Genomic DNA, 18149 nt, shown 5'->3' with positions numbered 1-18149 from the left:
ATTTATTTCTGAATGCACATGAAAAGGTAGTTAATAGTTTTGTGAAGAAATGCAAGTCTGAAAGGTTACTTTGAGGCTTCAGTGATTCATGGTTTGTTTATTAATGTCTGTCCTAGAAGTATTAACTTTTCTGAACTTGCATATGGGAGTTAAGCAGCATTAAAATAGACTGTGGGTCAGAGAAAAGGCACATTCTGTATTGAAGTACTCTAGGGACAAAAATAATTCTATAGTTGAAGAAATGTACATGTACAGGTGTGTAGGAATTGCATGTTCCGTAAAAAAGTTTTACGTATGTATCATATTATACATAAAAATTTTCAAGTATTGCAAAAAAAATATAAATATTATAACTACTGCAATAAAGCCTGAAAACATAGAGTAAAATAAAAATTAATACCACATAATGCATTCTGTGACAGTGTATAATTTAGTATTAATATCAACATGCAAAATTTTATGGATTTTTAAAATTTACTAGTAAGTAATATTGGGTTGTGAAGGTTTAAATGTATCAATGGCTCTTTAGCAGGCTTCCAGTTTGGTACAATAATGGTGCTGTATATACACACACACACACACATTAAAAAAAAAATATTTTGTCCAAGTGCACTACTTTTTACCCTTTGAAACAACTGAAAATTTAGGTTAACCCTCCTATTATATTTTAGGTCTATTTACCCTGACACTGGTTTCTATAAAGTTATGATATGATTCAAGTTATATTTTATTATAATAAGGTATGCATTAATTTCAAATATTTTATCAATTCAAAGTTGTTTCAAGCTGTTTGAAGTATCATTGGTTGAATGTGACTCAAAATATAACAGACATACATAAATTCTGAGCATAATAAGAGGGTTAAACAGCTTGCTTGGAATTTCATAAGAAACATTTGTTTGCAGTGTCTCTTAGATGTAGCTGTATTCTATTGTAGTTTATAGATTCACTAATGACCTTCTATCTACATATATTTTGTACTTGTATATATTGTGTTTAAATCTTTATTAGAATGTTAGGGTATCTTTTTCCTTCTAAAGTGTACTTCAATTTCCAATTTACTTGCATATGTATTTTATTTTGTTCCAAAGGGTTATAACAACTAATTTATGGTTTCTGATATTCTCAAAAACAAAAATAATGCTCCAAAGATAAGTTATAAATAAGCATCTTTAACATGGACATATGCAAGTATGAAACATTAGCCTTTTTAAGTCCTACCTAGATTTGATGTTTAAAATGTTTCTCTAAACTTTACAGTTTATTTATCTTTCAAATATTGAAGTATTTTGTTTAAACAATCTCTTCAGCACTTTTCATTGGAATTTTACCAATTTAAGAGAAAGTTATGTATGATGCAAAAATTCTGCATCATACATAAGGGATTTGAGCTTTTTTTTATTAGTAAGTTTCTGTGAATAATAAATATTTTAATAGAAACACAGTTTTTTTTTTATCAGACCCCTTTATAGTTTTTAATTGGATTTTTTAGAAATGTTCCAAAAAGTCTTGATAATAGAGAAGTGATTATCCCAAGAAAACAAAAAATAGATAATCTTATTCATTTTCGTAAGTTATCTAACATTAACTTAAGTGGTTCTTTATATATATATATATATTGATTACATTAATTGTTAATAGGCGATGGAATCAGCACCATAAAACAATAATGAATTAAATATCGCATTACCGTTATCTGTCCAGGTTGTCAACTTTTTGTCATAACAGATAATGTCTGTGGTAATAGCACCCAAATGTGTCGGGGATAACCCATCTATCGGTCAAAATCATAAAGCTGATGCTAGTCTAGTCAGCCATCATGGAAAATCAAATAAGGGTATGAAGCTGAGTGTTTACACCCACAACGTCTCAACTTTTACTGCCTTTTGCTGTCTTTAGCCAGTTGTGGGAAGGCAGTTACCCTTAAATTTCTTGAAGTAGAAATGAAGCCACCCTAACATTTCTACTAATTAAACTCCCAACCTACACCATTAGGAAAAGATATTAAACAGAACTATAAATCCTAACTTAAAAGTTCTTATATAGTTCATACTCCCAATAATATGAATTTTACACCAAACTTAATATATCCAACATAACTTACAACAGAAAGAAGGAAAATAATAATGAAGTACATGCTTATTATTTAGACTTGGACATTACTTTTATAGAAGGCACGGTGTGGTTGACTATTTTTATAAAAGAAGGGAATTTAAGTTCCCCATCTATGGTCTACCCACGCCTAATAATGTTATTCCATGTATCATGTTAAAAGGTATTATCATATCTCAACTAACAAGGTTTTTAATAGTCTGTAATAACTATAATTTTTTCATGGATAATGTTCTTTTATTAAAAGATATACTGAAAGATAATGGCTATAAAGACAGGCAATTAAAGAAATACCTTACACTATTTTTTAATAAATACAAAAATATTTTAGAAACTAAACTATCAATCAAGGCAAATACCTTATATTTTTTTATATAATAAAATAAAGAGGGCATTAGTTATTTTGATTTATAAGTAGCTAATAACAATTTCTAAATAATTTTATTCAGTATACCGAGAAGGAAAGACTAACTTCAAAGTAGCTGGGCTTGTCTCGGCATTCCGTGTTATACTTGAATATATTTTCAAGAGAAAGGGAAAAGGTTTGGAGTAAGATCTGTATAAGAAGTTTTAAGGTAGAGTTATAGTTTTATTTAATATTTTGTAGTTCTATTTAATATCTTTTTGTAAGGGTGGAGGTTGGGAGTTTAATTAATAGAAATGTTAGGGTGGTTTCGTTTCTACTTTAAGAAATTTGAAGGTAACTGCCTTCTCACAACTGGCTATAGACAATTAAAGGAAGTAGAAGCTGAGATGTTGTGGATGTAAGCACTCAGCTTCATACCCTTATTTGATTTTCCATGATGGCTGACTGGACTAACATTAACATTTTGCCTGATAGATGGGATATTCCCAATGCATTTGGGTGCTGTTACCACAGACATTATTCGCTATGACAATAAGTTGACAACTTGGACTGATAATAGTAATGTGATATATATAATTTAAATTTTAATGTTTAAACAGAGTTTGAATTACTGGAAAAGTGATGTTTATGTAATCAACTACTGACTGGGGAGTCTTTCTTACATTCCTGTTCTGTTTATTGTTATATTTTTTGTGACATTTAAGGAACTGAAATTATTTGATTGAAATTTTAATTATGTATATTGTTTGTAACAAATCCAACAGCCATGTTATCATTGTTGGTGACCTTAATACTGCACACAAACCAATTGATCACTGTGATCCTGGAGATGAAGTGGTAAGTTCAGTAGTAAACTTAGAAGCTTAAAATTCAAGTCAATATGTAGGGGAAAAAAACTTTTTTAGAACATTAAACATTTTCTTTTATCCCAGTATCTTTTGTTTATTAGAATAACAGAAAGACATTTTTTGCTATAATTTACATACAGACAGACCTAAATGTACCTAAAATGTCCACAAATGGATTGTAGCATAATGAATGATTTTTTTTTTTTGTAGTTAAGTTTGTATTTTTTTTCTATATATATAAACAAGCCTTTACTTATGAGTACATCTTTTCTAATAGTTAGAAAAGTGATGTTTGATCACTGTTTTATTGTCAACTGGTTTTGTAGCCATTATGTACTAGGAAAATTAGTGATCTACCATTCTTAATTTATTTTTGTAACCCTCACCTGTTGATGTGAATGACCTCCACTTTTTTGAGACTAGATTTCCTATAATTTTCTTCATTCTTTCTACTTTACCTTTGTAATATATTACTTTTCACTACTTTTCTGTCTAGATTAATATTATTTCTACATATTATTATTCTTTCTTCTGTTGTTACTTGAATGTTTATTTTTTATGCTGTTTCTTGTTTTTTATAGTCCTTATTTAGTTTTGCATACATTTTGTGGTTATATTTAAAAGAACAGCTGAAAAACTAAAGGGGTACTCAGTAGAGTGCATACCTACGCCATGCGATGTTGATCATATTTCGCCCTCAAAAACTTTTGGTAGGACAAGGAGGAAAAATATTCTACATATGTCCACCAAGTTTCATCAAAATCTGATCAATTTGGACTGAGCTATGGAGCAAAAATAGTGTGAAAAATTGGTCCCCATGTTAGGGATTTTTTGGATTTTCGTGACCTTGCTATGACCTTGACCCTCAAAAAACTAATCAATTCTAGAAAAGTTGGGTCATAGTCCATGTTTATACCAACTTTTGTCTAAATCCATTCAGTCGTTTTCGAGTAATCTTGCCGACAAACACACAAACAAACTCACATGGGTGAAAACATAACCTTCATCCATCTTTGGTGGCAGAGGTAATAAATGACATCTCCTACAGTATAAAGATTATTGTATGTTTCCTGTAATCTGTTTTAGAATTGGTTTAGTCATTTCATATGTAACTATTTTCTTGGTCTCACCAAGGCTTACCCCAGAAAAATAAACTGGTTGGTTATTGCTTCTCAGTTCACTTTGATTATTATATATTATCGCAATAGATGTGCTTCTTGTGATGTCACACACACATACTTGTTAGGGCAACAATAGGAGAACAGACAAGTGTAAGGTTGTATTCTTTAAAAATTTTGTATTAAATTTGTATATTTTGAGGTTTCTTTATAAATAGATATAGAACAACCTTCTCCAACTTTTCTTGTTATATCAGGTAGAGAAGCTTGTTAATAGTTTCAGTTTTATTTTAAGAGTTATTTCTGAATTGTGAAACATATTTTACACTACTGTTACCTTGTTTCTCCCATGTAGGTCCACGATTGTGTTTGTAACAGGATTCCTAACACACACACACACACACAAAAGTAAACAAGATTACCATCCCTATTGCAGATAAACCTTCTAATTACTGTTGGGATCCCTTATGTATTTTACATAGAAGATTAGTAACTTTACCCAGTTTTTGGTCAGGTCTTTACAATGAGTGTTGTATAAAGCAAAAACAGTTATTTAATATGTGATCCCCTTCAGTAGCGAACAATATAAAAAGAAGCTTGTAATTTGAGGGTTAATGGTGGGTAAAAACTCCCATGAACAGATATAGCTGATAGTAACACCAACCTCTTAACCTCACTTTCCAGTAAAACACTTCTGAAGACTGTTCTAGAATAACCCAAATATTTTAACAAACAATCTTGTAGTTCCAGAAACCCAACCAATTGAAATAATTTTGTAACATCAATTAAGCAGCATCAAGCCAGCATACAGAATTTTCTTAACCTATATGTAATAATAGAACTTTCAGAAGTAGTAAGAACAATACTATAATAGCTAACAGTTTAAAAAAATTCTTAAATTTAGTATAATTTATTAATTAAAGGAATCTGTAGCATACAAAAATATGAAGTACAAGTGATGTTTTAATATAATAGCTATTTAGAATCATAAGACCACTTACCCATATTTTTTATACATTATTAAGTAATAACAGATCACACTGGCATTACACAGCCAGCATATCCAACATATTTCTTAGGGCTAGACTATAGCAGTAAAATAGTTAATTAGGCTTAATGCCTAGTGACTAGATGCATATACCCTATGAAGTGATAACTTTTAATAAATTCTAAAATTTTCTCAAATATTCATTTCATTATATGTCAGTGAAATTCTTGAAAATATATGACTAAATATTGCCAGTCAGTGCATCAGTCAAACCCTAATTATAAATGGATAGATATTGGGAGCCTTAATTCAAGGCCAAGTTATGTCACAAGTCGAAAATATAAACAAATATGATGGATAACAGTTGGCCAATTGTCACTACCTCCACTTGGAGGAAAAGAGATTTCCTGTTACCAATCAATTTACAATACAGTAGGGAAAACAAATAATAATGGAGTTGAACGTTTAAAGGTAGATACCTTGCAATGTGTCCTATTGTTAGAAAAGTATAGCATGTGTAAGCAAGTGAGCAAGGCTTTCCCTGAGCTTTAGGCCAACAGTGTTGTCCAACTCAAGCATTTACCAACCAGCATCAAAATAAAACCAGTTATGTCTATCCTGAATTAACTTTGCTTGGAAGTGAGAAATTAATTTGTCATTTAGAAAAGCTGAACATTAGGAAAGAAGTTGTATGTTTTGCGTGAACAAGAAGCATTTGGTAAATAAACATATAATTGCAAATTTATATGCTGGAAATAGCATTTGACAAATTTTTCTAATGGCACTGTACATTAAAAAATGCATAAATTGATACAAGAATAAAAGTAAAAGTACAGTGACACATTATCTCTGTCTGTAACACTATAAGAATCCTATAGTAGTGTTGATAGTACTGTACATGCAGAAGAAACATAAAACTAAGAGTAAAATTAATATTTTGGTTTAATCTATTATGTAATATATAGAATATGCTACCTTACCATTATCACTGTCTGCAATATTATAAAATATGAATATGATATAATAGTTGTTAATTACTAGTTGTAGTATTGTACATGCTGATTGGTGGATGAAGTCTATTGAAATAATCTTTAGAGTGTTGTGTGTTTTTGCCACTTATTCTTTTTTAATTGGAGATGTAATTCACATCTCTTTGTTTAAACATTTCTTTGCTTAAAATACAAATATGATTTTTACAGTTCCTTTGCATAAGTAAGTATTAAAGATTTATCAGTGAACAATGACTTCACTCAACTGATAGCACAAAAAGAGGAGTTTCTAAGTTTTAACACACTGTGGTTGAAAATACAATAGTGCTGTGTGAAATTCAGGTACACTTTTTAAAATGTTAAAATTGGATTTAATCAATGGTAATGTAGTTTGCAGAGTTTGCTACAGTATTACTTAATAATTAGCCATGTCCCACAAAAACATTAGTGGTAGTTTTCATGCCCTTTGCTTGAATTTTCCTTATTCTGTTATTTTCACGCACACCATTTAAGATACTCTTTCTTGCAGGCATTATGCGTTGGATCGATAAATCCTGGTCTATTTGAAAACATTTTATGCAGTCAAACAAACTCACGTGGAAGTAACTTTATTTAATAAAACTACACGTAAAATAAACAATAAAGTAAGGTAATGGTATTTATAATAGCGTACAGAGTGTTAAACAGTTATGAGCATTCAGTGTATGACATGGTTTTTACAAGTTAAAACAAAGAAACTCACAAAAACAAAGAATGAAACCCCTAGTGCTTATAGCAGTCTATGAAATGAACTGAAGCTAAATTATTGCAGTAAACTATATGTAAAGTTGTAATGAAGGCAAACTTAGCTGAATATGCAGAAACATCTGAATGCATGTTCTCAAAGAGATTAGCATATATTATTTTGAACGAACTGAACATGCATTTTTCTTAGATTTAAATAAGTCGAGAAAGCCCATAGAAATTGTATTTAGTGTAATGCTCATTTTAAAAAAATATATGCAGGTTAAGTGTTGTTTGTGTGAAATACTTTGCAAATAAAAAAACTAAAGTTGAAATCGAAACCAGTCATCACGTGATGAGAACGACATTGTGCCATACTTGTTGCATTGAAAAGTTTGACTAAGCAAAAAGTATGTAAGATGATTCTGAATTGAAAAGCTGACATGCAATCCGGACTCCTCGGACAAAGGGCTTTCTAATGATATGAGATTTGTAACATTTGCTTGAGAAATTTGTGAGAAAAGTTCTGGACAAGCAAATGAAAGCGTATTATTTATATAGATATACAAAAACATGGCTTAAATTGTTTTATGATTCTAAACAATTATATTAAAACATTACTTAAATTAGCTTATGGTTATAAACAGTTATTATATAAAAACATGACTTAAGTTGTCTTATTATTATAAATAGTTATTATGTTCAAACATGGCTTAGGTTGTCTTATAATTCTAAATTATTATATTAAAACATTACTTTTACTTAGTATTTTTTCTGCTATTGGTTGAGTGAGGTCATCGTTCACTGATAAATCTTTGTTAATCAATCCTTGTTTGTATGCTTTATAGTGGGAAGTCACCTGCTTCAGTTGGCAATATCATGTATCAAAATAATAAAGAAAGCCAAGCAAGTTAAAACTGACTGAATATATAAAAATGCAACTTAAAGACTGTACTTCTTGTGTGGACAATATTGACATTACATTTTGGTAACTTTCTTTTTATTCTATTATAAATGTCATGAATCTTCTGACCTTTTACAAGCAATTATTTATCTTTACTTCAGGGATGCTGCTTTGTTATGAAAAACAGATTTGTATTTTAAACAGAGATATGTGGATTATACTTTCAATTAAAAAAGAATAAGTGGCAGTAAACACAACACTTTAACATACTAGAGATTTGTTTCAATAAACTTCATATACCAATCTGCATATACTAGAGCTAGAAATCATCTGTAGTTTGTGTTAAAATAGAAGGACTATTATGATCTGAGACTCGCATGTTCTTCAAAATAAAGCCAGTGAAAGCATTTCTTGAGCTTATTCTTTGTAAGCACTTGCCTGTATGTGGAGTTTTGCAGTAAGTAAGATTTCAAGAAGGGTTATTAAAGAGTATTAATATTTTATAATATTCCAGGCAGTGATTTCTAGAAACTAATGAAAGTAGATAATTTAAACTTTGAATATAATCTTTTAAAGATATAGTTATTAATATGCTATACATATGGGATAATTTTAATACATACAAATTGATAATGTAATTATACATCTAATTTTAGGCAGCCACAATTAACTGTACAGCATGTTAGAGATTGTTTGAATACAATTTGTCATATGATATCATAAATATTAAGTTGGTAATCTTGTAATTTTTATGGATAAAAGCAAGGTGTTTGTGTAAGGTGCTCTGTAATAGTCAGGATAGTAGATTAATGGCCTTAGAACAGGGCAGGTTTCTTTAATCCCGATTTGTTATACCATTTAGTTAAATGTATTGATGTTCTGTATAAAAATAGCTTAAGACTAAATTATTAGATTGACAAAGATTGCTTTAATGATCTAGTGTAGGTCTGGAAAATGAGATCAATACTTAAAAGATGAGGCCCAGCATGGACAGATGGTTAGGGTACTCGATTTGGGTTCGAATCCCCGTCCCATCAAACGTGCTCGTGTAGCTTTGTGTGAAATTCAAAACAAACAATCTTAAAAGATGGTTGCTTGACCAGGTATACAACCAGCCTTATAACACCTTATGCTTTTCTAAGTTATAGGAATATTAGAACATACATTGTTGCATATTGCAACTCTCAAGAATGCCATTTTAAAATGTGAAAAAAATAAATGTTTGGTTATATATTTTAACAGTATATCATTAATTGTTATTTCAAAATAATAGTGAATTCTCAGGAACAATTTTCAGCTTGGTTATTTATGGCTATACTCCTAATTTCAAGCAAGCATCCACTAATACATGGTGTTTTCATCATATAATTCCTTAAGAATCTGCTGAACTCCTCGTCATGCAAGGAAGATGTGTAAAGATTTGAACATGGTGTGTTCTGGTAAATCACCTGAGGTGCAAAAATTGGATGAAGCCAGTGCAAATAACCTGTAAATAATGATTCTACTTTGTCTCATTTCATAGTTTATTCTTCCAGACGGTTCTGTATAAGTTTTAACTTTGTGTCCAGAACTGATGGCTAGAAACATTGCAATCTTTGTTAGTTGAAGCAAGTCAAAGGTTGTACACTGTATAGGAGTCCTTAGGATTCTGGAGTACAAGAAATGTTAGCCCGTTTTTAAATTATGTGTCTCAAACTATATACTTCTGCTACATTTTTCATGTTGCATAGCATAGTTGTTACTGTCTTCTCACTAAGAACTAGGATGGTTAAGGAGTTTTACATATATTTTCTTGATTTTTATGAAAAAGTAAAAACTGCTTTTAGTAAAAAAAAAAGTTCTTTAATACCAAGTATGTGTTGGTAGTCTTTCAAATCATCAAGATGTTATTAGGTCTTTCATTTCTACACAAGTGGACACAAAACTTCATTGAGAGAAGGAGATTTTGAAATGACAAATAAGAAATTTGATTGCTGTTGGTTGAAGGATATTCATAGAAACAGTGTTAAAAATAACATTTTTATTCTGCTATAAATATATCTTAAAGAGAGAACATTGTGGTATAAAATTGTATTTCATTGGCTGCTTTTATATACTAGTTTTCATTGCGCGATCAGGGTCACTGCTTGAGTAAATAGTTTTAAGTGTTCAGTGAACTAATGAGGAGTAGATAACCAAACTTGCTCATTACTCGTGGTTTTGGCATTTTAAGTTCCAGATGAATTAATGAACCACATTTATCTACTGTTTGACATCATTGGTCTAAGTGAGTGAAACTTGATTTTAACAATATTGTTGTGCTGTCTATCCTCACGTTAAAGCCTTTTTTGAAAATATACATTTGTATTCTAAACTTTATGGCCTTGTTTGCTAGTTTCAAACTATTTTTGGAAGGGGGGATAACTATGATACAAAGATGTATGAAAGGTAATTGATCAAGGAATCAGTGATAGGTAAAGTGATATCATATTTCCTTTCAAGTATGTCTAAACTGTCAAGATAAATTATCATCACTTTATAAGTTTGGTTATTCCTGTATGCCAAGTGTTAGGACCTATGATTTTATATTCACTTAAATACCAGTAGAATATAATTTTTCTTTTGTATGAACTTTTCCATTATTATTTATTGATGTGTTTTACTATAAAAGAAATACCAGTTTTAAAAAATCACTGTTAATTTTTAATTACAGAGTTGTATTTTTATGTAGCTAATGTAGTAAGCCTAATGTTTCATTATTTTAAATTTTTTACTTGACAAATATAAAGTTTTGAATTGTTCAAACTTTATATATGTATATGTTCCAAGGAGTTTAGTCTTCGACCTGACAGACTGTGGCTGAGCAGCTTTTTAGGAGAGTGTTCACCAAATGAAGATAACAACAAGGAACATGGTATTAAACTTTCTTTACATTAATAAAGATTTTTAATGATAAACTTGATACTGAAAATAACCACTACTGGTAAAGGTCCCAGTAACTGTTTGCACATAACAATAGTATATGTACAGTTATTTATTCCTTTCATGCTTTTCCAAGCATCCACATTACTTGGCAATGTAGTTTACATGTCATCTCATAGAAACATTTCCTGTAATATCATTATACTAAGGATTAGTCACTTAAAAGTACAGTGCATATAATCACCAATAGTAAACTAAATTGCTACTTAATATTGAAATTACTTCAGGCTTTCTGGTTACTGTTCTAAAAAAATTGTGTAAATCCTTTAGCTGGTTTTAGCAGTACCTATTTTGCTAATCTTTCACTGCCATGTGAGTGGAATTCTGTATCACCATCAAACTTCCCAGAGTTTACTAGATAATCATTTCAAATGACTAATGAAGTATTGAAACACGTTTTTTTATATTCTATTGTGTATCTGAAAATAAGCCTGTCCATTGAAAGATTTGTTTATAAATGTGCCAGTGAAAGCATTAAGAAATGAGAATTGGAAGATGTAGATATGACCTGATGGCTTGTGGAATGACATGTCATAAGCATAATGATTAGGATTTTAAAAAAATGTATGTATGTATCCTAATGGAGGCTGATATGTAGTAAGAAAATTTTTCATCTGAGATAATTGTGTTTATTTGTGTTGTAACGTGTTGGGACAGCAATAAATCTACTGACTTACAGTGCTAAAATCCAGGGTTTGATTGCTCACAAGTGACACAGCAGATAGCCCTATGTGGCTTTATTATAAGAAAAACAGATCATTATTTGTGTATTAGCACTCCTTGTATGGTGTTTCCCCTTCTCTTATCAAACTTATGAAATGATCCTTAAATCTGTTTGTTGATAATTTTCCCAAATGGTCACTCCAAACAAAGACTAGGAAACAATTTCATGAGGTTACAGAAGTAAGCCAGAGTAAATGTTACTATGTAGTAAATAACAATTATATTGCAATTGAAAGAAAAGTATCATTTACTTTTTTTTTCAGATTAGTTAATCACTTTTTGCAACCTTGAATTTGGAGCTTTAAGCTTCAATTTGTACTACAAATTATCCTGAAATAAACACTGTTGGTTAAAGATAGTGTTAGAAAGACTCGAATAACAATTAAATGAGGAATCAAATTTTTTTGAATTCTTAATATTATCTTTAGTTCTAGGGAGATAAAAGTCTAGTTATCCATAGTATTCTCTGTTGAGACACATTGTACTTATTTTGAAACCATTTTGTATTTAAGTAACCAAATTAGAGACACTGCTGCTCTTACTGTTGGTTTTTAATGTATGTGATTGTGTAATGGTATTAACTAAACCTACCCACACAGTGAAAATGATTTATGGTGTGTTTTTTTTGTACTTAGCACATATGTAGTCATTGGAATTGGAGTAGTCAATCTTTTGAGACTTTTGGTAAAATCACTTTAGTTTTGAGTTGGATAGCTGATTCAAGTCCTTTATTGAGTTGGAAATGAATCATAAACAAAAAGAGAATTACATTTTTATTTCAAAAAATGCACAATAATTGTTATATTTTACACAGAATAGCTTACAGGATGCTACCTACTCTTTTTAGAAAATAATGTTCTTGGGCATCACTCTAAAGTGTAGTAACATTCTGTCCATGATTTTATCTGTGCTGTAAATCTTGATTTTGAAGTTTCACGGCTGGACATGATAAAGTTCTTTGAGAGTACCAAGTTATTCATTCAGCTACATGTAAACAATTATATTTAGGAAATGAGTAATGGTACACTGACAAGCAAAATCTTCTGGAAAAAAAATTAACAATATAATCAATGTATTTTGTCAGATTTTGTATATATATTCAGTGTCCATTACTCACTCATTTAAATGTTTGTGCTCTTGGAAGAGTTTAGCTTTTTTAACATTGCTTTTGTAATGTATTTACAATAACTTATTTTAAGAACTTGCAATTTTTTTTTTCAGACATTACCTTCATTGACACATTCCGACACTTCAATAAGTCCCACACAGAAGCTTTTACTTGCTGGATGACTTCAACTGGTGCTCGACAAACAAATTATGGAACTCGTCTAGACTATATTTTATGTAACAGAAACTTCATTAGTCATGTAATGAGTAGTATCATTCTTCCTGAAATTAAAGGCTCTGACCATTGCCCCATAGCAATAGAACTACGGTGTGATCCTGTGGCTTCTAGACGTTGTCCCTCTCTTTGTACTAAATACTGGCTTGAATTTGTTGGTAAGCAACAGAAATTGTCACTATTCTTAAGACAACCAGTGCAGGTGACAGCACAGATTACAGATTTCCAACCAGTTAACTCTTATATTCCAAAAAGAAGGGCCAACAGTCATTCTGAAACTGTTTCAAAGAAGAAACAAAATGTTCAAAAAATTAGTCAAAAATCGATAACTAGTTTTTTTGTTCCTCAGACTTCCACACTACAAACAACAATTCCCTCTAAACAAGGTATTTTAGACTCTGTAGATAACTCTACCAATAGTAATTTGAACATTTTTACCACCATAGATCACCATTACTCGAGCAAAAATAGTGCTTCATCTTGTTACAGTAATCCTCATATGCTGTTCAGCCATACAGCATGTGTTAGTGATGACGAGAAATCTGTGAATATTATTCCAAGTGGCAGCTCGGAGACAAGCATGATCTGCTCACATGATGCAGAAAGTGACTGCAATTCAGATGGAAATTTGTCCAGCCAAAGTAGTACAAAATCTTTTTCATTAAAGTGTGAAAATATCACCAAAAATTTTCTTCAGAAAAGCACATACTGTGTTTTAGAAGAAACTGATGAGCAATATCAGAATCCTTCTTTCACTCTAAATACTACAAAAAATAATCAGTGTCAAGAGTACCATATCAACAATCAAATGGAAAAACAGAAACAGTTGTGGAAATCTGTACTGTGTGGTCCTCAACCACCTCCTCTTTGCAAAGGTCACAAAGAACCTTGTGTGTTGAAAACTGTTAAGAAACAGGGACCAAATAATGGGCGACAGTTTTTCACCTGTGCCCATCCAGAGGGTCGAGCAGAAAACCCAGAAGCAAAATGTAATCACTTTCAGTGGGTTAATCCCCCAAAAGTAAAAGGTAAAAGATGATATAGCTATACCATTTTATTAGTAATGCTATCTATTTCATATTCCAATACAATTGTTAAATAAGTTATAAAGATATTCCATTTTACAATTTGGGTTTGGTGATTCAGTATGTTTATATGTATTTTAAATATACCCACATGTAAAAAATGAAATAAAATATACTTCATTAGAAATGTTTTTATGATATAAATTAATGTTTAAAAGAACTTGTGAAAGAATTTTTTTTTAACATTTAGTAACAACCTCGTATAACTCAGATGTAAAAAAGGCATTCTGATTTAACTGATGTTAGCTTTGAAGTTATAAATACATACTATTTGTCTTTTTATTATACAAAATTTGTTTATCTTATATAAATTAATGTTTAATGTTGTGAAATAATTTTTTTTAACATTTAGTAACAACCTCATATAACTCAAATGTAAAAAAGGCATTCTGATTTAATTGATGTTATAAATACATACTATCTGTCTTTTCATTATACAAAACGTGCTTATCTTGTACTTAATGTATCGTCTTTTCACTAAAAACTTTGGTGAGAAAGAAATACGAAAGCTAGTCTGTCATGCAGTTTGCCATTTGTTTTTGCACTAGAACAGCTTTGGATCCCTCTTCAGTTAACTTGGATTAGAGCAAATCAAAAGACACAAATTGAGCATCTTGTATCTTTGATCTGTAAGTTGTATGCATTGTGAGTTTTCTGTTACTCACCACGGTGGTGAGTGAAGGACAAGTCAGTAACCATATACATGTCTTTGCTGGTGAAGATTATATAATCATAGTGTTTCTAATGAGTTTATGAACTGACAACTTAAAACCCAAGTGAGGATAAAAAAAAAAGGTTCAGAAGAAATGCATACATATCCAGCATTGTTGCCTTCAGTATTTTGTTAAATATGGTTTTATTTTGTGGAAGAGATGTACCTGAAGAAGATGAGATGTAACTTTATAAATGTCAAGTATAAATACTGTGCTGCATTTATGTGGTTGTTTCAACATTTATCTGTTTTATTTATACATGTGTCAGTTTTGCTTTGATAGAAAGAAAGACGTTTTTTCTTTGGTTTATTGGAAATTAATTTATCTTAGAATATAACCAGTAGACAGTAAAACACTAAAAAAGTGTGCTCTGTTCTAAGGAATTTGAGGATAATATAAACATGGACCTTTCAACCTTTCCTGGTAATTTTGGATAGTCAAACTAGAAAAATTAGAAAATTAACCTCAGCTCATCTGATGAAGTAATATAAGGATGTATAATACTGCAATTCAGAATTTCAAGTGAAGTCCAAATTATCTGTGATATTAAAAATCAATTAGAACTCAGTTTGTTTTTGTATACATTTCTTTAGGTGTATTATGAAACAAGCATCAATGATTATGAATCAAATATCTAATAATTTTGTTCATGTTTTGTTGGCTATGTGGATAAACCAATTCAAAAAATTCATTTTTAGTAAATGTTGAATATATTTTTTTCTCAGTATACACACAATACAACATATTATACATACAAGTCTACAGCTTTAACTGATTGTTTCATATGATTTTTGAGTTAGATATTTTAACACTTTAAAATTCAAATTTATATCTTGTTTATATCTTCACACCATATTCTCGTTATTTGAGTTAAAAGAAAGCTACAATTTATGTATACCCTGGATTTCTAGCAGAGTAGCTCAGTACAACATAATTAATCTGACTCCATAGTGAAGCAGTTCATTATAATAAACAATACAAGACCTTCGTGCAAAGTATATTAGTTTACAAAATCTCAACCTGGCTTAGTTGTGAAATATTTCAATGTTTATGAACCCAATATGACTTTAGCAAAGCAATTCGGTAGAAAGTCACAAGATTTTTAATAGAGTTCAGCTCACAGGACATATTTCTGGGCTAGTGGATTAGTTTAGCACAGAATTTCAATCTAACTTTGTGGCAGAGTATTATTAGTAGTTCAATTTACTGAAATAGCCTAACCTAGAAGTAGGTTATATCAGTATACTGGTACCATTTTGATTTTGTACTAACTTAAACATTTAATCTCATAACAGGAATATCAGAATGTGAATATTTTCTTTACAAAACTGGAAGGCAGATTTTTGTTTCAAACAAAGGTGCAGATTTAAATCTTTCCTATAACAAGTTTTTGTAATCAATTTGAAATTATCATTATTGACAGCTAACAATAGTTATAATTTAGTAGCAAAAAACGGAAAACCATGAAATATTAGAACCCTTTCTTGTTGCAAGTGAAAACAGAAAATAATGCCGTTCTTATCTTTTCTGAGTTAAAGGTTTTTATACATTAAGGAACTTGGATAAAAATATTTGGGCCAAAATGAACATGTCAGTTCATGACAGTTTAAAATACATCACTCCTCCAATAATTCTTGATTATGTTGAACTTATTCAACTTAGAAACGATTGGAACTAAGAGTAAAGAATTTTACTGTGATCACATTATTATTCAGCTACAGTGCCTATAACTATATAATTTCTTAAACTAGTTCACATTATAACAGCCATTGTTCATCGAGGCTGATTATCTAGAAACGCTGTAGTCTTTGTCGTGTTCCAGCCAACCTAATGAATTGTATTGGGTAAAAGGCCTGTCAGCACTGAGTATGGCAGGTTTAGCATGGTTAATGTAACATATTCTACATTGCTTTCACTCATAAGTTCTTAAAACACAAAATGGAACTTTAGCATACAGTTGTGAGGCTTCATGTCAAATATTAGAACTTAGATTACCGCATACCAAAAGCCTTCAAATCAAACAATAAATGTAGGCCTCCCAGCAAACACTTAAAGCCTGTTTTTCAGAAGCTTAATAATTAAAACCTGTATAATGCTCAAAGAACCTGTAACAGCCCATTTATTAGTACCTAAGCCTGTAAAAAATTTACATTTGGATCATGTTTTAAAATGTAAAATTCAGATCGTAATTGTAGCTGTCACACTGTGCTCTGAAACACGCTTATTGCGGCCAGTGACACTGTAGGACTTAAGTTATAATATAGCACCTCAGCAATAGAGGTTTAGCTAAAAATATCTTGTATTTCAGACGATTTTACTTTAGGTCTGTAATTTGTCAAATTTAGCCGGTTTTAAAGATTAGCAGTAGCAGACACTATTGGAAGACCTGTAAACGAATATATCAACTTCTAGACCTCTTTTAGGACCGCAAATGTAATAAAAGTGCACCGATCAAGAAAGACTAGCAATTTGAAGTCGAATAATGATCTTATTTATTTACGCTTCGTAGACAAGACATTAACGACCTAAACAATTTCATGTTGTCTCATCTTTTCGAATATTTTTGCTACACAAGTTTTCTCTCCATTCTGATTCAAGAGGGGAGTTAAGAAAAGTTCTTTATCATATTAAACGCAAGAGTAAGAGTAACCTTTAACAAATTGATCACAACTATATGTATCATTTTATTTGAAAAATGTGTCCGGTTAAATAATAATATTTAGTTACGTCATTAGGGACTAAGCACATATATATTATATATAACACAAGCAATTGTTTAAAATCCGTACATTTTGTGTTTAACCTTACCAGATGCACAGACAGTATCATTTCTGAAACAAAATATGATCCCATTCACAAGCTAGTGTAACCAACAGAAGCAAGGTATTAATAAAACTTAAATACCATGCTTGTTCCTCTATAAGCTCAACTGTGTTAATGTTTTTCATTTGACCGAGCTTTGTAAAACTAGGAGTAAAGTTTAAAAAACTAATGTAAATTTACTTAATTCGACTGTTTATACGTATCTATGATTAGTAGAAAATGAAAACTGCATTGTTGCCTCGTTATAAGATTGTCCATTGAAAATGAATCATTTATTTAACCTTTAAAAAAAAAGACATTAGAAAATTTAAAATGTCTGTATATGATTTCCGAGAAAATAAAAATAATATTTCGCTGGTTACTTTTAATTTATTTTTGAAAATGCACTAAGTTTTTACGCAAACAATTAATGTTTGAATGGTATGACGAATTCTCGAAATTTGGTTTTATTTA

The 18149-nt window shown here is 30.4% G+C and overlaps 1 protein-coding gene across 1 annotated transcript in view; it reads left to right on the top strand.

Annotated features, from left to right (window-relative positions):
• LOC106458202 (DNA-(apurinic or apyrimidinic site) lyase 2-like) overlaps positions 1–14277 on the top strand; it is a 35457-nt gene extending 21180 nt beyond the window's left edge. The window contains exons 4-6 of the mRNA XM_013917678.2: positions 3244–3316; positions 10858–10942; positions 12955–14277. Coding sequence (XP_013773132.1) covers positions 3244–3316; positions 10858–10942; positions 12955–14114 — 1318 coding nt within the window. The 3' untranslated portion in view covers positions 14115–14277. The remainder of the gene's footprint in view (positions 1–3243; positions 3317–10857; positions 10943–12954) is intronic.
• Positions 14278–18149: the final 3872 nt, after the last annotated feature.

This window comes from Limulus polyphemus, unplaced genomic scaffold (assembly GCF_000517525.1).
Source record: "Limulus polyphemus unplaced genomic scaffold, Limulus_polyphemus-2.1.2 Scaffold428, whole genome shotgun sequence".
Lineage (NCBI taxonomy): Eukaryota > Metazoa > Arthropoda > Merostomata > Xiphosura > Limulidae > Limulus > Limulus polyphemus.
The sequence above is the reverse complement of the archived record's forward strand: the minus strand, read 5'-3'. Positions and strand labels throughout refer to the sequence as shown.